At 39.0% G+C, this 21,784-nt stretch overlaps 1 protein-coding gene across 1 annotated transcript in view; it reads left to right on the top strand.

The window, feature by feature from the left end:
- SEMA3C (semaphorin 3C) overlaps positions 1–19,866 on the top strand; it is a 125,178-nt gene extending 105,312 nt beyond the window's left edge. The window contains exons 13-18 of the mRNA XM_054215828.1: positions 3,846–3,934; positions 6,073–6,114; positions 7,424–7,581; positions 10,577–10,644; positions 13,846–13,976; positions 15,924–19,866. Of these exons, the coding sequence (XP_054071803.1) occupies positions 3,846–3,934; positions 6,073–6,114; positions 7,424–7,581; positions 10,577–10,644; positions 13,846–13,976; positions 15,924–16,337 (902 nt within the window). The 3' untranslated portion in view covers positions 16,338–19,866. The remainder of the gene's footprint in view (positions 1–3,845; positions 3,935–6,072; positions 6,115–7,423; positions 7,582–10,576; positions 10,645–13,845; positions 13,977–15,923) is intronic.
- Positions 19,867–21,784: the final 1,918 nt, after the last annotated feature.

Genomic DNA, 21,784 nt, shown 5'->3' with positions numbered 1-21,784 from the left:
AGCTCTCTGTAGCATTTTTTTGCCCACAGGATGTTAGCGCTTTCCTCCCTTGTCATTCCCTCTTTCTTGCTCTTCTCAGAGGGAACATGATCTCACTAACACTGTCTTCCACGTCAGGCTGGGAGACTGCAGTTGTTCAAGCAGGTTTGAAACAGAAAACCAGTCATTATGAATCTTCCTTGTCCTCTTGCTGTCTGCTTGAGGGAAATTCCTTCTTGTTTGTCCGTCTGCCCTCGACTCACAGGCTGCTGGGTTGATGTGAGGCTGCAAACAGCTCCCGGTGAAAAGTCAGGGAAATGGGGAGCACAAATCCGCCTCTTCACTTCATACGTTCTAGTGGTACATCGATTCTGGAGACACAATAGCTTTTTTCATGACTATGTGAAATCATAACAATGTAGAACTGTTTTCTAGTGGATTTCTGGAAGTAACAAGTAAACAGAGAAGGAAATCATCCTTTTATGATTTTTGCAGAATTAGCTTATAATTTCATACGTCAACCTAAATGTGAAAAAAAATGTGACTTATATTTGTTCGGTGATCTTTTATGCCAGACTCGCAACACAAGAGATTATCTATTGTGAAATACACTGGGAAACAGCTCAGGCACTGCTACTTTGCATGCATCTCCAGCAGTGCACAGTGCTGCATCCTTTCCAGCCTTCCTTCTGACCCAGAGAATTTAGTTTGCTGCCTTGCCATTAAAGGAAATAAGCAAAGCCCAGATGTACCATAAGCTTTCTGACGTGAACATGTTTAAGTGACTTGATATGTCAGCTACCATGCTTATAGTGGAAACCTCAGTACTACTGAGAAAGGAATAAGAAGGGTTTTCTGGGCACAAATATTTGCTTTTCATTTATTAAGGAAAAGGCTGAGAAACAGTAGAAAAACTTTTAGAATCATAGAATCATAGAATTGCTGAGGTGGAAGCCTCAGCCTCAGCAAGAGGCCTTAGAAGAGGTGGAAGGCTATAGCCTACAAGCCATGTATTGTTGGAAGTCTGTGTATATATATCTATGTACAGACTATTGTAATTCCTTGCTTTAAGTGGTTTCATTTAATGAATAGCTTTTTATTGCCTACTTTCCCTAACGTGAATATTTATTTTAAGTGTTGTATTAAGTTTACTAATTCCTTTAAAACAATGGAATATTTCTTTCTGCAACCATCTGTCCCTCATGGTACAATACTGACTCAAAGCGAATGGTAAGATATTGAGTCAAAGGGAATGAATACCAAGGTAAACAGTCCTTAACTCTGTGTATTTTTCTGGGGTGTGACAAAAAGGCAGATAGGAACCTAGTTTTCAAATAAGAAAGGTTATTAGGACAGACGGACTTGGCGTCAGGCATTATCAGTATTTTCTGTGCCAATGCCCAGGATAAAATCTCCCCTCAGGTTCTGATTTCAGTTTGGAGCAATGTCTGAGAACCAAAGACAATTTAGGAGTTTTAAATGTGTGGCATGTGCTAATGGGTCATTGAAATAAACCGGTTCTTCAGAGGCTCAGCAGCCTCACATTCCTTTGCAGGTAAGGTCACTGTCAACATGCTTAGTACCCTGTACGGCAGGGTTACAGGTAGTTGACACTTTGCAGGCAGCTGGAAAAAAACACAAAAGGTGCAACTCCATCCTGACCTTTTGATACAGTATTTCGTATGGTATAGTTTAATGTTAGAGAGAGGACATCGATAAAAGAATGCAAAGAGGCAGAGGTAGTCTGGACTTAAGCTGTGTGTATTTGTGAGTGGCTTGTTCCCTTTAGCAGGAGCAGAAATACACACACCCGCATGCTTCTCCTTACCTCCAAGGAGGGATGCATCTGCAGCAGTTTAAAGCTTTGGTGGGTCCTGGCAGTTAGTAAATCTCTCTCAGGTTCTCATAGCTTTGCTAATGCTGGCACCCAGTCTAGACCACAGCTGTGCTATCACAAGATTTAGTTTCAGTGAAGTTTCTTCGGAAGGAACTGGTTTATCATGCCATTGTATAATGAGAATAAATGTTCTCCATACAAAATTCTCATGAAAAATTCATGCCTAACGTGCCCTGAGCATGTACAATTGATAGCCACACATTTTTAAGTCTTGTCAGCTTTCAATTTCTCTTTTCCTTTTTTTTTTAAATGACAAAATACTGCAGTGTGCTCTCTGTGTGTGGTCGTGTCATTACATATCAATATTCTGGCTTTACAACTTTTTTTTTTTTTTTAAAATAAGAGATATTATTATTTGCTGGCTTCCTCCAGAGAAATAAAAAGATGTAAATTATTTACTGTAACCAACTTGCCCTGCAGCTCCAGCTATGGAATTTAGTCACTGACCTTAAAAGCAAAAGCGAAATTGCCCTTTTTCAGTTTACGTTGTCCACATTATGAATTGCCAAACAGGAAGCTGAGATTTCCTTTCCTCGGTCATAAATTCATAAAAATACATGTAGATACTTACCTATATTGTGCTGTACTAATGTTTTACTAACGGCACAAGTCTATATTGCTCATAAAACTTTTGAAGCCCAAACAGAATCTATACCATGTGCTCTCATTCCTCAGAGTCAATATTGACCAAATAAATTTATTCTATTCAGACTAATTCCCAGGCCTTTCAGGCAAGAGGAATTCTATGCGCTGTGCTTTCTCCAAGTAAAAATGCTTGTCCTTGTGATTCTCCCGCAGTCTGCCTTTACTGCCACGTCAGAAACACTTCAGTGGCAGTCTCAGCCTTCAAGAACCTTCACAGATGGACCCCTGCATCTCACATATTCTTTTCACATAACAAATTTGGAAAACTAGTGACAAATATCCCTTTGGTCTTGCTCATCACATCTGTCTTGTAAAAACACTGCCATTGCCCCATCCTTCTTACTTTTTACCCCTTTGACCTGCGTGGATTTGGGAGGCTTGGAACTGTATTTTGAGAGGGCAGCCATGATAAAGTAGCTACAGTGTCTTCACCTTGCTTTTCCTTTTTTCCTCGTGGACCAAAATATTAACTCCTAACAATATGTAACAGATTTGATTATTGTTTGTCTCTCCTGAAAAAATCTACTTTCATTTTACTTTGTTTAGGTGTAGATAGAGTTATTCTTTGGAAGGTTTACCTTTCTTATCATCTGTTGTCCTTATGTTTTATTAATGAATATGAATATATATTAAATTCTGCAGTAGTTGCATTTTACCTGTTTATATTGCTATGGTTTTACTTTAAGATCATCCGTATTTCTTCACCAAAAGGGTTGTCAAGCATTGGAACAGGCTGCCCGGGGAAGTGGTTGAGTGACATTTAATCCTTGGTGACATTTAAAAGACGTGTAGGTGTGGTGCTTAGGGACATGGTTTAGTGGTGGACTTGTCAGTGCTAGGTTAACGGTTGGACTTGCTCTCTAAAGGTCCTTTCCAGCCTCAATGATTCTATGATTCTGGGATAGATACTGCCTCTGTCTGTGTGTCTGTACAGCAAGTAGTACAGAAGATACTGATTTTGATTGATCTTTTTGGGTAGAATGGTAACAGTAATGGGATACTGATTTTGGTTGATCTTTTTGGGTAGAATGGTAACAGTAATGGTAGTAACTCCAATCTTACCATGACTTCTTTGTGTTCATACATGACAATAATACTACATACAGTCACATACAAGTTATCCACAGTGTGTGACTTGTGAAGGAATCGTCTCATGGTTCTTTCTGACCCCAAACCCTAGAAATTACTGAACATCTTTTAATATCTCTGTCTGTGTCACAGGGCTTGCTTTGATGGTTTCTTTTCATAATTGATAATGGTGCATCTACTTTTTTCCTTCTCTGTGTCTCTGCCACATGGTCTCACTTTTTCTCATCTTTTCCAGATCAAGGAACCGTACAAAAAGTTGTTGTCCTACCCACCAACTTCTCTGCAAGTGGAGAACTCATTTTAGAAGAGCTGGAGGTTTTTCAGGTTTGGCTGGCTCCTACTTTTGCTCTTCCAATGTGTTTGTTTCACACAAACACTTTGTTCTAAGAGACTTTGGCAAGGGCAACTGTGACTTGATAAAAGATCAAGTAAATATGCATACTGTCAGCTTGATACCCACCCAAAGAGGAATATAAAACATCCGCTGTTACGAAGGCTGTAGCTAGCTTAAGGTTTCTTGGGTTTTTTTTCCCCCTACATTTAAGTTGCTTATTTATTTATGTTGTTATACTGGCTAGAAGGATTTTGATAATCATATTTTTACAAGGTCGCATTATAGTGCCTTCCAGAAGGCAACTTATATCATTGGCATCACATACTGAGACTGTCGCTATTTACAGATGGAATCTAAGCTTTTTGTACTTCTTTGACTATCTGGTAACCTTCCTGGTTCTGAGCTGCAGAATGGAAGCAAACTAGTGTTGTTTTTGCTTAACTCCAATTCTTCAAAGCCACATGCCTCTGGAGTCAAGAAAGCTACAGGCTTAACACAACATAAGCTGAAAAGAAACACAAACAGCTATGGGGAGAAATAAGGGAATGGCCTCTGTCAATCACTCTGGCATGTAGCAGCTTGTAATAACCTAAAGAAAATGTTCACTCTCATGTTGAAAAATCCCTTTCAGATTTTTGAATGGACTGTTCTTTAAAACAGGTAGTCTCGGAGCAAATGGTAGTATGCATTTGTAAACTTAAGGGTTTTGTCAGGGGCTTTTCTCTATTTCAATGAGGGGATACAAAAAGGAAAAATTAAGCTTTTTTATCTAGACAGGCAGCATTAACAATTTTTTTAGAGAAAAGTAATACACTCTGTGATAACCCTCATAAAGGCATAGTTAGTCTTCCTAGGCTTTTGTTGAAGTCTTCCCGTTAAAAAATATATTTGTGAGTAATATTACCTGAAGAGTACCCTTCACCCGAGTATTACTAATTCCGTCTACTGAAAGGTAAATTAATACAGCAAGCAAATAGGTGGGCTGAGAGGAATCCTCACCCTATCATGATACTATAACCTGTGCCATTGCAATCTGTGTGGGCAGCAGAGCGGTATTTTGATGAGTCTCTCCAAGAGAGGAGGAATGAGATCACTGTCTCTGCGCTAGTAAATATCGAGAGTAGCAAAGCACTGATTCCTTTCTGGAGTGTACGCAAGGAAAGGAGAACGTGGCATCAGATCCAACGTTGCATTTGACCTTGAATCTCCAGACAGTTCATGAAATAGGACATCAGCTCTAAACTCCTTCAAACCTTTGCCAATTCACATGATTCACAGCCAGATTTTCTAGTTCTGGCCTGCTTTGCTTGTAGTCCACTGCAGTTAATCCTGGCCCACCGTTATGGGTTTCCTTTGTGACTGAGCAAATGCTACATCTTAAAAAAATGCTGAACATTTTTATTACCATCAATTTTATCATTTGTTTGGATGAGAATAATGAATTGCTTCACTTGCTTAAGGCAATGAGTGTGATAATTCCTTTTCCAGCTCTTTAACATTTGGTTTGGACACAGACAATAATAGACTGCAGTGATGACACACAGTAGTATACAGTACTGACTCTGGGAAAGAAACTTTTAATAACACACATGCCATTTTTAATATTCTGGTCATTGATAATCTGAAAGTATATGTTGGATGGTAACCAAACTGTAGGCACTGTAGATAATGTGTAGGAGAAATGTGACATATTCTTATCTGGATCATGTGGTAAATACGCATGAGCCTATTGTACAATTTTTCATTATCATCATCGTCAAAGAATAAACATTGTTTCTTACTACAAAGCAAGAGTAATGGCTTCAAAACACATTGCTCCTATATTGCTGAGCTAACACAGATGCAGGTTAATTAGAAATGTACAAAAACTTGTTGATGCACATGAGTAATAATAATGCAGTTGAGTTTAGCCAATACGTTTAGTGAGACATTACTTGTATTTATGTCATTTGTTTAGTTCTGAAAATAACAAAAAAAATTAGTAGGAGTGAGTGATGCCTTTCCAAAAAAATGAAAAGGTATAGTTTTCTTAGATATGACTTAGGTTTTATTTAATTTTAAATTTTAATATTGGGACAGCACTAACAAGAGAGTCCTTGTAAACGTGGTTTGAAATTTTGTCTTTCAGAGTAATTCCCCTATAACAACAATGAAGATTTCATCTAAAAAGGTAAAGAAAAGCTGAATGCTTACTTAGTGCTGATTAACTGAGAAATAAATTGACTTAAAGATGTTAGCATACCAGTTGTTGTGCAGCATACTAAATATAGGCAGATTTTCCATAATGAATTTTTGAGAAATTTGACTGAAGTTTGCATGAGCTGTTTATATGCCCCACAGCCACTAAAAAATAAATAAAAATAAATACAAATAAATAAAAATAAATAAAAAATAAATAAAGCAATTTCTATTCATTATGTATCATTTCTAATTCATTGAAAGTGTCAAATTTTTTGTTGTTTTGTTTGACAATTAAGGAAAAAAAAAGTACTAAAAGAGGAAATTTGCCCTCCCTTTCTTTCCTGTAAGTCCTACATAGAAATTTTCCCTTGGAAGCCTGGTTAATGCAAAAAGGCAACGTTGGGGCTGTTGGGTCCATGGGGCAATTGTACATGTTTGTTTATTAGTAACAAATGATGGCAATAAAAATGATGTAAACAGCTGAGAGCATTTCTGCTGAAATGGTAAACACCCAAACTAAGAATATGTATTCCGTGATTTTGCAAGCAACGCGTTGCTCAATACTTTACATAACTACTAATAAGTAAACATAATTCACTAAATTGAATTCAGTCTAATTATTTAGTTTTATGAATAAAAGATCAGGGGAGTTTCAAGGTTTTTTGTTCAATATTGATTTATTTTTTTAAGAATAATTGGTTAATTGTTTCTGAGTAAAACAGTCATTTTGGCCCAGATTTTGGTGATGACCTATTCACTTTGAACTTCTTTTACAAAAGCTCTCACTTATTGTAAAAGTTCTTCTGGCTTATTTTTCCAGGTATGTAAGGCTATCAGAATCTGGCCCTAAGCCTCAACATAATCTCTAGGTTTTATGTCTTGGAAACCTATGCACTGGAGAATCCAACTAGGAACTCTGTATAATGTTTATTAAAGCGACTATATGCAGAGAAAATACTTAGTTCAAAGGCTTGAGCCAATAATCCTCACTGAATAAGAACCAAGTTCTCAAATCTGAGCAATATTAACTCAGCCTGTCTGCCCCAGAACGGAACAATGACACTCAATGTCCAAAAAACATTAACATTTCTAAGTGTTTTCTGACAGGAAGGTGGAAATATTATAGGCCCATTCACTTGGGAGATTTCTGTTTATCTTGGCTTTGTATATATTAGTGGCTCCCCTCTTGGTCTTGAGTTAATTCCAAAATTAATTGAAAGCTTTTTAGGTGTGTTATAGTCGAGTCTCGGGTGAAGCTCCTCCACATCTGAAACAGATCTTTCCGTTTCCTTCGACAGCAACAGTTGTACGTGAGCTCAGATGAAGGGGTGACCCAGGTTTCCCTGCATCGCTGCCACATCTACGGTACCGCCTGCGCTGACTGCTGCCTCGCACGAGATCCCTACTGTGCCTGGGACGGCAACTCCTGCTCCAGGTTCTATCCCACAGGGAAAAGGTGAGCAGCGTTGAGCAGCAGAAGCCTGCAAAGAAATAAGGCTTTTGTTCTGCTCTGTAGCCTGGGGTGTTGTAATGCGATGGAGAAGTGGGATGTCATTCCTTTCAGGAGCATGTGCAAACAATACCTCCGTAGCTATTGTGCTTGGCATTGTTCATCACCTAGGAGTGTATGCTGCAAGAGTGTATGACAAAGAGCTCGCCTTTTCATATTTAAAGTAATGGACTGAAAAAAAAGAAAAAAAACAAAACAACCACGTTCCTCATCATAAATATTAATCCTTCTGTCTCGTACACACAAAATCAGTGTAACATTTATTTGTTCCCTTTGTTTAAGATCAGTTGCTTGCTATGGCTGTAATTATGATAGCCCTCAATACAGAAAAATATCTCTCGGGCTGTCTGAGGAATAAAGTAATTTATTTTTTTTGTTCCTCATTTGCTCCTAAGTGAGAAGAATTATTTCCAGGGAAATTTTAGGCAAATGTGATTTCCATGTAATGCCTGAAGATTTGGGGTTTTTGACATGAGATTTATTAAAGCAGACAGGGAAAGCAATTTCTCTTTAATTTACAACAGAGCTAATAGTCCATCTCATAATTCTTATGCAAAACAGGAGCCTCTTTCCTCCTCCCAAGAGAAACATTTAATAGCAGGAGGCTGTAGTGAGCTCTTGTATTACTAGGATTTCACTTCATGTACAAACAAAGCTACAGAATACACAATGAGGTGTTACTGCAGAGAAGACAAACCTTTCAGATGTCTGCCAGAGTTGTACCCGCCTTGCCACTGTGCTCACTCCCTGCACCGCAGCTGTGGATGCAGAGACCAGATACAGTTAACGGGCATCACTCCTTTACCTACATGGAGGGAGACGGCAGACAGAACCAGGCAAAGCTTGGCTCTGCTTCGGGTGCCCCAGCCAGCTGATGACAATGTCACCCCCTGGGATTAAAGACAATTACTTTCGTTAATTGAAAGTTTTCTTGATTCATTCCTTATTTCAGATTAAAAGGTAAAGCTCAACCTGGCCATGTAGCACTTGGTAAAGTACCTGGGGCTTTACTGCTTTCTCTCAGCATGTTCAGCCTCCAGTCTACAAACTGATTGTTTTCTTCCGTGGAACAAAGGTCAGGTGATGGGGGGAGGAAAGTAAAGAAAAATCCCGGAGTCTCAGGCCACCTAACTCCTACACTGACATTGTTGCTGAAAGATATAATGAGCAGTCAGGTATATTCGGTCCATGCGGTTTCCAGTTGATTCCGTGCCATCCCCATTATATACACACAGGGGTATTTCCACTGGGGCTTGCCTTCATGCTGACATGTTGTTTGCAATTTGCTTTTTATATCGAACAAAAGTAAACACCTAAAACTGTATGGAAAAAACCCTGTTTTTCATATGTGAAGGAAATGAGTTGTCCCTTTATCTAACAAGAGAGATTATGAAGGAGAAAACATTGGTAATTAGAGCCAAATCCCATAGTCTAGACAGTATTATCTACTGGACGCATTTGCTTATTTGCTTCTTTTGACACTTCTGTCTCCCATGGATTACTGCAGTTCCTCATCCAACATTGATTTACCTCAAAACATCTGACAGTATTATCTTTATTTTCTAAATGCCACCTTCTCAACCTTTTTTTTGTAAATATCAAACTGTAAATTTACATTCTCAGAACTGCTTAATGCAAATGGTGTGCCATTTCTGACAGTGCGGAGCAGCTCACGGTAGCACAGGAATTCACTCAGAAATTCTTCATTGTCTCCCTTGACTCGCATAAATAGTTCACAAAGGTTAAGATCCCAAGGCATAAGATGAAATATTTTGGTGGTAAACATCAAAAATATACTTGGAATGTCAGAAATTACTCCTTTGAAACATCACCTTTCAAATGTTTCCTTTTAAAACAATGCAGAGGAGGATCGGATGACACAGGATTATAAGGGCTGGCTCTGGGTGTTTGTGCAGTACCTGGTATAATGTGGCCACAAAGGCATCACCCTTCACTCAGCGGTGCTGGAGCTCCAGGGGCTTTTCATGGTTTCTGATCTCCCAGGTCATTAGTGTATAGTTCAGAATACAGCTGTTACGTATCCCAGCAGCATCCTTTTGCAACAGTCTATCACCAATATGTTTTTTTGTTGAACTTGATAAATATTGAACAAACTTATGGAATATTCAGCAAACAAAATAATACATCTTCAGAATAAAAAATTCAGGTATCAGGTTTTCATGCTCTGAGTTCTGTGAGCTATGACCTCCTAGCCAAGGAGGACTCAAATGCTGGTATTCCCAGTCCCAGTGAGCTCCCTAGCCAGTTTGCTGCAGAATCGCGATTTTGCGTCTGTCATCCAAATAATACAACAAAGTCTTATTTAGAAGTATTCTGAGACGTGGTGACTTTGCGTATCTTTTGGAAATAGTCACATACAAGGAGAGGACAGAACTGAATCTTACCTCTTACCTCTCCACCATTCTGGATGAATACTTCAGTCCCTCTGCTACCAAGGTGGCTAAAGGCACCAAAAATAACGTGCCTGCCAAAATCAAGGAGGGAACACACCCTATGTCATAATTTTCTGTTGGTGCATTAGATATAAGCACTGTGACTCTTATGCATCTCCTGGTTAGGTGCTTGCCTTTATGAAGAGTTCCTGCTGGGGGTTCGGGCTTTGAATGTTAGATTTTGTAACAGTGAACGTATGTCTATTTTATGCATCACCTCTAGCCCTTCCATCTCTATACCTCCATTGCAAAACTACTTTACCTACAAAAAGTACAAACATTTTATAAACTTCAGCAAACAGATTATTCACTTAAACTGTATCTTCACGCTAGGAAGCCTGCCAAGAGTAAAGCACACTTACAGTAGGTCATGAACTATCCCTAACAGCTGATCTAGTAAAAATAAACCCAAACCCCACAAATAAAAAAGTGTTTATTTGCAGCGTAGCTATCTTGGAATAACATTTTGTTTTTACAAAATATTTCAGGAGGAGTCGTAGGCAAGACGTGAGACATGGAAACCCTCTGACTCAGTGCCGAGGTTTCAACCTGAAAGGTACTGTAATTGAGAGATCCTCATGCTATATAAAGAACGCCTGGCTTTCCTTTTGTGATTCATCATAACTCACATCATCTCTGTGGTTTACTGGTAAAGCATAATTATTTTCCAAGTCTGAGTTTTGTTTTGGTTTGATTTTAACATCTTTCCTTGCAATTACATGAAACTTGCATATATATGATAAAATGATGAACCATGAAATACATGCTTCAATATAGTTGAACTGAGAAGCTGACACTATTGACTAGAAACAGGTACAGTTAAATTGAGGGATGTTCTACTTCTAAATCCGTTCAGTCTTTATTAATTCTTCTTCATCCATCTAAGTCTTGAACCTCAGAATTATTCTGCATATTTGAGGTGATATTGTGTTTTGGAGCACATCTTTCAGCAAACAGCAGGCGCTTGACCTGTCTTTTGAGTTACGGTGTTTTCTTCCTCCCTTCACATGGGAAAACAAACCATTCCACATCTCTTTATGAAGTCCCTTATTTCCAGCTGTGCAACTGTATAGTTGGCCTGGCACGGTGCAAGTGGACAGGGGAGCCAATGCTCTGCCCTCCCAGCTACCGCTTTCTCCAGATTGACGTACACCAGTCAAATACCACCAGGAAGAGTAGACACATAAAGGCAGCTTAATCCTCTTCAACCCCATGCGTGTCTGAGCCAGGTGGTGGCAACGTACGCCATCAAACCAAGGGCACACATTAGAGAATTATGCTCCTTTCGCCTCTGTTTCTGAGCCTGAATTTTGAAGTTAATTCTCTGTACCATCTGGAGACCAAATAATAGCAACTGATTGTAAATTTTTGATTGAATTTTTTGAATAAAGGAACAATGGTTTAAGAGTTACATGTGAAAGGTTCAGTTAATAAAAATTCCACTGAAATGGTCTCTTCTGGGTCTCGGAAGAATCTTCTGGATCAAAACAGACCACAACAGTCAGTTGAGTGTAGATCCCTTAGCCCAAATGTGGCTAATCCTACTCTAGATGGTAATCCACAGTGCCAGCGGGTCCTTCCCCATGACTCAGTATTAGGTCATTTATATGAAGCTGAATAGCTTAAACAGGTAATTACAAAAGATGACCCCACCATTAGAGTATGAATCTGAGCTCCGAGAGATCCATATTAAAGCTTAGGCTTTGGATCATGAAGTAACTTGAGCTGCATGTCCTACTTTGCAGGGATGTGCTGTGACCATCCACCCGTTGTCTGTCCCAAGGGTGGGTGTCTCCTCTTTCGATGTGGAAAATGTGAGAACGTCAACTGTCTGCTTTCTGAGCTGAGGGGAAACTAATGTTTAAACCTTGACAGTCTTGTGAAACGGGTTTCTTGTTTTCCATCCATTTTTTTTTAATGTGGATGTATTTATAGGTTTATGTGTTTTAGCAACTTTAAAGGATGTTTGGAGTCAGCAGTGGGATATAGCATAGGTACGTGGCAGTTGTTTCCTCAGTGGAAAAAAAGATAAAAAGAAACAGCAACTTAGACTCTTTCAAAATATAATTAAAGCCATTTATAGCAAAACAACTAAGTTTGGGGAAAAAATGAAATCTACCTAAAGGACAAAAGAACAGTGAGTCGGGCAATAGCAAGAAATCTTCCAAGTTCATAAGGAACCATAATCTTGAAACAAAATCTTTAAGCATGGTAGGTTGCATGCCTTAGACCTCTCAGCTTGTGTAAACTCAGCGTTTCTGGCATATTAAAATAGATTATCAAGAACTAAGGGGATTGCTTTTCGAATGTTCTGTGAAGTCTTTAATGTTGTTCGCTTGTGTTAGTCCTTATGGCCATTAGAGAAATGCATTTATATTCTCTCAATCTTTTTCTTACCATGTATAAGTAATAGTAGTATGGACTGGGTAAGAAGATATAGATCAATTAAACAAATAAAAATGGATTTCTGTGATACACCTAGTTCCAACATACATAAAAGTAAAAATGTGTTACAGCTCTGATTCTCACTGTTCCACAGCTACAGATAGGTCAGCCCACAGATAAGGTCTTTGCTAGCTTATGATCTTAGAATGCAAAATATTTCCACATTATTCTCCTGAAAGTTATGACTGATTTCGGTACAACCTCATAAATGTGCTAAAACCCTTTAAAGGACTAGAACCAAGCAAAGTCTCCTTCCTTTAGTAGAATAGATTCCAATTTCACATATCAGTTGATGAAAAAAGTTGAAAAGCATGGGAGATAAAGTAGAGTCTGAGGAAAACCAGTCTTAGGACTGTGCAAAAACAGAGTCTGATTTTAGACATGTAGACCTCTAGGTATTTGCATTTCTCATGTTGTTTTGTATCCATTGCTCCTTTGTTAAAAAAAAAAAAAAGAGAGAGAAAGAAAATTTTTTTCGTCTATGACATGATCTTTTAAATCTGGAAGTATATTGTTTTTAGGACAAATATTATGATTTGGGCCAAGCAACCAGCATCTAAAAGTTCCTATCAGTAACTGCCAATTGTTCATCTACCAAGACTATAAAGGGGCACAAGTCTAAGCGATGACATACGCTCAGCACTTGCCCAGGTGTTGCTGAAGTGCTATAAATCTGTCCTGCTCTCTGCTGCTGGCCTGTCTACGTATTCATTGCATTTCAGATTTAGAGCCAAGTCCCTTCCTTGCCTTGTAGGAGCAGCGGAGGAGTGGGGGCCAAGCCTGCCCCCTCCCGCCTCCCTCTGATACTGCACCCAGCTGGAGCAGACGGAGCCTTCTTCCGGGCACGCTGCTGTATTTTGAGAGATACAGCCATATTCCCCAAACTCGTAAACGGTGAAGTGTGAAGAAATATATTAAATGCTTCATTCTCCTTTGGATAGTTCTAGGGAGGCGTTCTTGTAGTAGCAGAGAATGAGATCATTTCAGGGAACAATATCCCGGAGCTCAGTTATCCCCTCAGCAGAGTTTATCCTACCTAGTAGGTATCCTGCTTTCTCAGAGTGAGAACACGAGTATTTGGAACTGGCCATGCTTCTTCGCATTTGATTTCTTTTCTTTGAAAATTGCGATCTCTAAATTCAGAGTAAATACTCTAAATTATTATTGGCCAATATCAGGATCATACATTCTTCATTTATTCTTCATCTCTACTTCATTTTACCTGTACTGCAAACAGTGCAAACACAGTTACTTGCTTTCTATATCAAGTCATCGTTTACAGTAGACTGACCTGTTTTCTTTTGCTTTCTAGCATACAGAAACGCTGCAGAAATAGTTCAGTACGGAGTAAAAAACAACACCACCTTTCTCGAATGCACACCCAAATCTCCTCAGGCTTCTATTAAATGGCTGTTACAGAAAGACAACGACAGGAGGAAAGAGGTGAGTAACGTGAGCAGTAGCTCTGGAAGGCACATCAGTCAGCATCTCATCCACTCCCCAGACCAAAACCATTTGTGTTTTCATCAGCCAGTCTGGTTACAGTGAAGCTGGAGAACTGGCGTGGATGCAGGACAGTGACCAGCACTTTACTCTTATAAATAAGGGCAGACTCTTCGGTACAGCTGAGACTTGACTTCTCAGCCCCAGTGATTTCTATCAGAGCAGAACGGCTATCAGAGCATTCCTGTCAACCCCTAAAGTCAGAGAACTAGTTAATGAATTTTTCCTTCACACCTTGTTAATTGCAAATTGAAGGTTTGCAGCACTCAGGAGTTCTTATTGATCTGAGGAAATAGACATAAAAGCAATAACCTGTATAAAGTTCAGGAAGAAGTCAGCATGCAGTAGCCCTTCTGAGCTGTTGAAGAGATAAAAGGCAAAAGTGGGAGAAATATGAAAGGTTTCTTTAGCAAGAAACTAGTCCAGGCTAAGAACACGTATTGACAAAAGCATTTCCCCACCATGGTGCAATCACATTTTCCATTACTGCACTCTCTAAGGCTCTCAAGTTTCAGCACTGCAATATACAGTACGATTGTTTATGGGGAGTGTGCCTTCCTTAAGTAATATAAAAGGGGAAAAAATCCATTTCAAATCCAAGGCAGTTACTATATGAATAAAAAAGGAACATCTTTTGAAAGGAAATATTAAGCAATATAGTGTCTGTTGATAGATTATAAATACTGAAAAGCATTATTCTCATATCAGGCCATGTTCCAAAATCAGAGAGGACTTACAAGCCTTTCACTGAGTCTTTCATGCTGTTTTTCTCATGTACTCTTCAAAGACTCGAGCCGTGGCCTGGCAATCTAGGTGCAAGTCTTTAACCCTTTGCTTCAGCAGAACAGTTCCCTTTTTTGTGCTTACATTCAATAGCTGTATTAGAATCAATGCAGTTTTAAATAACAGACAAATTAAAGCAATCAAAAGATTAATTACATTTCAAGCTCTCAGATTTCTGAAAATCTTACCTCCACAATGTCTAAAGAAGTTTACAATAACAGAATAGCATAATGAATAAATGAATTCCCAAGAGAATCAGGTATAATGCAAAGTGCAGTGGCAAAATAGAAAAATCATTCATAAGAATACCGGTACTGGTATTCTTTCATAATGGGTTAAATTAGTGATTTTTACTTCACAGCTGATAGGCAGAGAGACATGTGCACACTCATTTATAAGCAGATGATAACTCGACAAGCTGTGGTAACTTGCTTCCCTTGGATGATGTGACCATCTCCTGGGACTGTCCGGAGTCTGAAGCCAGAAAGGAAACAGGAGAGTAGAAAACTTGGTTTCCAATAAACCAAGTCCCAGCTGAGGCCACTGCAATGAAAACTTTTGTACCGGGCTATAGGCTCTGCAGTGCAGACAGAGTTCTTCAGAAGTTAGCCCCAGGAACCTGCTCAAAGTCATAACATTTAACTAGGAGCCACCTTGTGTTCAATGCCAGATCAACCCCCAATTCTGCACCTTTCTTCCATTGAGTCCCAGCAGCAATCTCTGATGCCGGAAGAGACATTCTGGGGGGTGTAACCCTGGCAAATAAAAGTTCATTTCCTCAGCTTTGAAAATTATGAAAACTCTTCTTTCATGTAGTCTCCAGATTTGCATCTTTGTCTTTATCCTGATCAAATCTATTATAACATAACAAATAAAATTACTGATGTCATTTTCTTTAGTGACACTTACTACCTTGAGGTAAGTTCTCTCCTAACAGTAGCAATAACAGGGGCCTCTGGGAGATGTGATAAAGCAAAACATAGTACCGCTAAGAAACCCTTTAAGAAAGAAAGAGGTGTTTGAAGTGAGACGCACCAAGAGGTCCAATACTGTGTTGTTCCATAACATTCCCTAAAAAGTTCCTTCTGCCTTTTTGCCCTTTAGGTCAAGCTGAATGAGAGGATCATAGCTACTGAGCAAGGACTCCTTATTCGCTCTGTCCAAGACAGCGACCGGGGGCTTTACCACTGCATCGCAACAGAGAACAACTTCAAGCAGACCTTAGCAAAGATCAATTTCAAAGTGTTGGATTCCGAGATGGTGGCCTTCATGACTGACAAGTGGTCCCCTTGGACCTGGGCCAGCTCGGTGCGAGCGCTGCAGTTCCACCCAAAGGACTTTGTGGGAGCTTTCAGCCACTCAGAAATGCAGATGATTAACCAGTACTGCAAAGACAGTAGACAGCAAGGTCAGCAGCGGGAAGAATCCCAGAAGATGAGAGGGGACTACAGCAAACTAAAGGCCCTTATCAATAGCAGGAAAAGTAGAAATAGAAGGAATCAATTACCTGGATCTTAATTTTATTTTGTAGTAATAGGTATCTTTGTCCTCACGGTAGGGGGCTTATATTTGTCTATTGAGAACAAATTTGAGCAAATCTGATTAAAAATTAAATGAAAATCCTACAAGCCTCAGAAAAGATCCGTCTCCCAATAAAATGCAGTGTAACTTAACTAAAGAAAATAATTCAGAGCGTTTTCTTTCCTAGATGCTTGCTGACACTAGGTTGGGCTCTGTCCTAGAAGCAGAACTGGGTATTCGTCATAACCAGGTTCACCCTTAACATCTCTGTATTTAATTACAGCTGAATAGAAATTAATATAAAATCAATGCATTATCTTGCAACTCTGGAACTGTACCAGCCAGACTGGTGATGAAAGAATCTGTGTTAAGATGCATGCTCAAAGTAGGATGGTACTAAGGTTTCCTTGCACTGCATTTAAGAACATGAGTTTCTTCTTGTTTACTGTTCAGTATTGGGTTTACAGCTTTCACTCGTTGTTCAAATCATGTGAATGCATGCTGATAGGAAGCAAGTAAAGTATAGTAGAAATGTTTAGTTCATTCAGAGGTCTAATGAAGGAACAAGTAGAAGAAAAACAAAAAAAAAATAATACTTTATCAGAGGAAGCACTGATTATTGTGCAGAGTATGAGTTGTAATAAATTAATGAGTTCTGGAATGTAATTTAAAATATCTTTGCTCATATTGATTTTTATTAAAATAGGGTGTCCTATAACACTACATAGCTTTATAAGTGGCACAAAGCTAACATGAGAATGTTCATTATACATACAATTTCAAAAAACACCTAAGTGACTTAGGTATTTTAGCTATTTTTCAAAGAAATACACTCCAGTTTTTTTCAAAGGACAGAATGTGGGTACACTGTATAGTGTTTACTCAGAAATTAAAAACATAGATTATCTTTAATCAGTTCCATGATTAAATTGGAGCTGGTCTGCAACATGGAAACAAGTCATGAGTGTCTTTGAAAATTTAAAAAAAAATATTTTTTCAACTGTTTTCTCAAAGTTTCAAATATTTTAACTAGGATTTTTGAATTAAACCATTTCCATTTTTAGTCTTTGTACCCTTTTTCTTTTCAATGTTATTTTCATAATTTCCTCTTCTTTTCAGTTTTTTTGCTGGAAAGAAGATCAGGAGAAGAAAAAGAAAACAACAAAGAACGAGGGAAAAATAAAACTGAAAAATGGATTTGGGTCAAAAACCAAAAAGTATAACAACTTGAGAGGCACGTTTAAAGAAATATTTTTGTTTAAGAAGCAGCTGTGAGGTCTAATGAAGTATGTTTAGTTGAAAACTGTGTAAATGTGCATCAAGCCATCCTGGGAAAAACTATCACTTTTTTTCTTTTTTTTTTGAGCAACACTAAAGCCAAAATCTAGGGACAAATCTTCCTCATTTTACTAGGTAAACCTCTGAGTCTGTTGAAAGGAGATAGATATCAGGGATTAAAAGCGTGTGAGTACCTTAGAAAAATTATGGTTTATTCTGTGATATTTTATGATAGTATACAAAAATATAAACTGAGCTATGCTAAGCTCAAAAAAAAAAAAACCAAAAAAAAGGTATACTTCTGGGAAAAAAAAATTGAGTGAAAATAATTTCTGAACCCAGAGAAGATAAGAAGAAATATTTTTTTAAAAGTGGTTAGTTCCAGACAGTAACAGGTGGATACTGTATTTTAAAACATAATTTTAAACATTTTAATGGCTCTTTGTTGAAACTCTTCGGGCATTATTTTGATTCTGCTTCTGTTAGAACACTCTGGGAGTAACTCCACAGGGCGTAGGAGAGCACCTTGTGCTGGTGTGAATGAAGATCTAGTGCAATGGAGGTAACTCTGGTATTTACCTGCTGTCAGGTAGATGTCTCACTTTATCACCACCTGATGCAGAATAGCTGGGAAATGGGCCCTGATTGATCAAACCACTTAGACACTATCTCCAAGTCCCTTTGATTCTGGTGGGAGCTCTTTGAATTTAATTTGTGTGCTTACCACCTGCTTCAAAGGGGATGGCAACGCCAGCCTGCTCACATATTGCCATCTAGTGAAGTGCTTTCGTTAATCAGGGTCTAAATGCATATTTCTGCAATATGTAGCCATGAGTATCTAAGGTCCTTCTTATGGAAACCGTCGAGAAACTTTCTCTTTGACTTCAGTGAGCTTGGATCTGGCCCCAAGAGCTGGCAAAGCAGACTCTGGAGAAAAAAAAGGAAAATGAGATGGGTAAGGGAAAATAAGGTTGTGGAGTTTAGTGTTTGGGGTTTTTTCCCCAGCTGACTTTCAGTGCAGCAAACTACTTTTCTCTTTATTCTTTTCCTGAGGATGACTGAGTTCTGAAGTGTGTAAGTGACAAACCAAAAATCGAGTGCCACAAAATAGAACTACCTCCGGGAATGACATTAGTGCACGTGCTCTGTATGCTGCCATCCTCTTCCTATTTCCCCAGCAGATTCACTGCAGAGTTGGTGGGATATTAATGTCTATTGTGAGGATCATAATTGCTTCCAGATGGAATACAGTGATTAATAGGTATTTAAGGGTACAATTTACCCTTTAAGTGGTTAGGTACAGTGATATTTTAATAGGCCCCCATTAGGCCTCAGAAATTATAGTTACACTGTTTTCTAATAGAATATTGGCAATAAGGGATTCCGTTAAAACAATCAGCATAGCTCAGAGTTTCATATGATTATAAAATAATATTTTTAAAGCTGCTTCATATACCATTATGATGGTATGACTGTTTAAGGGATTATACTTAAACTAACGTTTTTCCTGCTGCATGAGAACTTCAGCATATATATAATAAACTCCTGTCAGTGCATAACCGGTCCAAGCTTCCATGCTTCAGCAGCCTTCCCCTGTGTATAGAGTAGTCAGGAGCCAGACGCTCAGCTGGTATAAACTGATGTAACTGCCTCGCTGCCCATTTAGCTACTGTGCTTTATACCAGCTGAGGGTTTGGCCCTAAATGTACAGACCAGACAAACCGCAAATTTTATTTGTTTAAAGTAGCCCCTCTGCTGTAGGTGACACCAAAACTTAAGACTGTAATATTGTTTGTGCTATTTAATACTTCCTATTTTAAGGATTACTAAATAATGTATATAATTTTATTCCTTAAAAAATACAAAAGCAAAATGACTTCTAGGCATACCTTCACCAAATGTAAAGATACGTTCTCTGCTAAGAACTTCACCGTGTACTGATATTTTTTTGGCTATTTTTATTTTGTGTAGTTTGTAAAGTTTGCTGAAATCTTGACCTAACAATGTGTTCTTCGCAATTGTTGTTACTGTAGATATGCGTGTTTTATTAAGAAAGTCTTGGTTTTCAAAGTGTAGGTATGTGTATAAGTTCCTAGCATGATGAAACTGTCATTACAGTGAATATGCATTATATAGTGTGTAAGAAAGAACAAAATGTAGTTTAACCGTGCTATTTAATTGAGTATCTAAAATACTATTTGCCTGACAAAATAAAGTGTGTTGCAACAACTTAGAAATGTGTTGTTTTCCTCTTTATAGATGTGTATGAAAAATAAGGAGCTTTATTTTTTTTTTTTATCTGAAAAGCAACCCCATAGACGTTCTTAAACAAGTCCCAGAAAATGCGCACAGTGTCAGGTATTGCAGCTCACCAGTGCTGAGCCCTGCTCTGTGCTGAGCACTCAGTCACAGAGAATTCCAGGAGTACACGGAAGATGTACTTGGAGTACATCCTGGAAGATTTACAGGAGTACATGGAAGATCAAATAAGAGATGATTTTTTTCAGAAATTATCCCATATAAAGACCTTGCATATAATCAGGTTAACATTTATTCACTGTAAAAAACAAAAAAAAAAAACATAAAAAATTTGGTTTTCTACTAGAAGTACAAAGTCAATCAGAAATGTCTGACAAAAAGGGGGAGTGAAGTGTAAATGTTTTCTGCTTCTATTTCACTGGGGAAAAAAACCACAAAAACCTCCAAACAAACAAAAAACCAAGCACATTCTGTGAAATCCTGACAATGAAACAAATCGTGTTGTTCAGTTTTTCTTTCAGCTGGGACTCGAGGCACTCTCCAAGCGTCTCTGCAGGGGAGGCAGGCTGGTGGGGCTGTGCCGCAGGGAGCCACAGCTCTCTGTCATTTCCTGGCCCATCCTTGGAGTGAAATAACCTGCCTGACACCTACAGTATGCTCCTTTTTCCTGCATCTGTCTTCCAAGAAGTGTTATTATTGCTCTTCTTATCATCTGTTTTTCCAGATGGGTTTTAACAAGAAAGCATAGGGCCTCCTCAGTTCTTTGGGATAATAATTAAAAATTGAATGTCACAAACACTGACCTTCACAACAAGGTTCTGGATCATTAAACCCGGATTTTGATTTCCCAGATAGATAGGTTACTGCAAGGCTTTATGAGGTGTGAGTGGATGAGATTACCTCACTCCAGGATTTCCGTACTGGCTGGTTCCTAGATGTGCTGACACTGGATAGTTACCTGCCCAGCACTCAGGCCAGTTTGGGTCAGAAGCTGAGGTTTCGAGCACTCCCACATGCTGTAGGAAATGTTTGGATTAGGCTCCAAAAGAGCTGGGCATTTACAGAGTTTTACACTCCGTGAAATCTTTCCCAGATCTGATCCTCTGTCTTTATATACTGCACAATTGTCTTCATATCCTGCGCAATTGTCTTCTGCTGATTTTCTCCCCCGTCTCTTTTTCCCCCCTTCTGCAGGGTTGCAGCACAGTTCAGCACTTATTGCTTTCATTCCTTAGCTTCGAGCAGTGGCAAAACAAGACACGGGACTTCTCCAGACATCAGATGTGAGATCTTCAAAGATCTGAGATTCCTCCTTTGTCTTTCAAATGTCTGTCGATTTTTTTTTCCTTTTTTTTCCATCTGGGAGCTACTGCTTTTTCTAAGGTCTCTCTTCTGGTGACAATGCCTTTCTAAGGTCTCTCTTCAAGTAAAAGCGGGATGCAAAACCCACACACTTACACAGCCTGTTGTGGTGCATGTGCCGATGCAGGACCCCTCCGGGACAGAGCAGTGTCAAGTGCAGCCTCCTCTATGCAGCCACAGAAGCCCAGACGGGACCAGCGAAAAATGTGGCTTGCACAGGAGGCACCACTAATGACAAGGTAGTTCCCAATGCTACAGGATGATTGTTGCCTCTGAAATTAATTGTTGCCTCCATAATTAAGTCAGCAGGTGTAATTCTGTGGGGCAGGCCATAAAAGCAGGTTGAGGCATTGCGGCTTTTGCGTAGAGCAATGGACTGGGTCTCAGGAGACCAATACTTCTTTATCCTTTGCACTGCAGCTGGCTTGCTAAGCCCTTCTCATGCACCCCAAGCTGGTCTGGGGAGAAGTGACTTCATGCGATGAGAGCTCAAGTAAAACTACACACAGATACTCACCAGCAGGTTCCAGATAGATAGGTGCATA

Source organism: Rissa tridactyla, chromosome 1, assembly GCF_028500815.1.
Source record: "Rissa tridactyla isolate bRisTri1 chromosome 1, bRisTri1.patW.cur.20221130, whole genome shotgun sequence".
Classification (NCBI taxonomy): Eukaryota; Metazoa; Chordata; class Aves; order Charadriiformes; family Laridae; genus Rissa; species Rissa tridactyla.
This window is presented reverse-complemented; position numbering and strand designations above follow the sequence as displayed.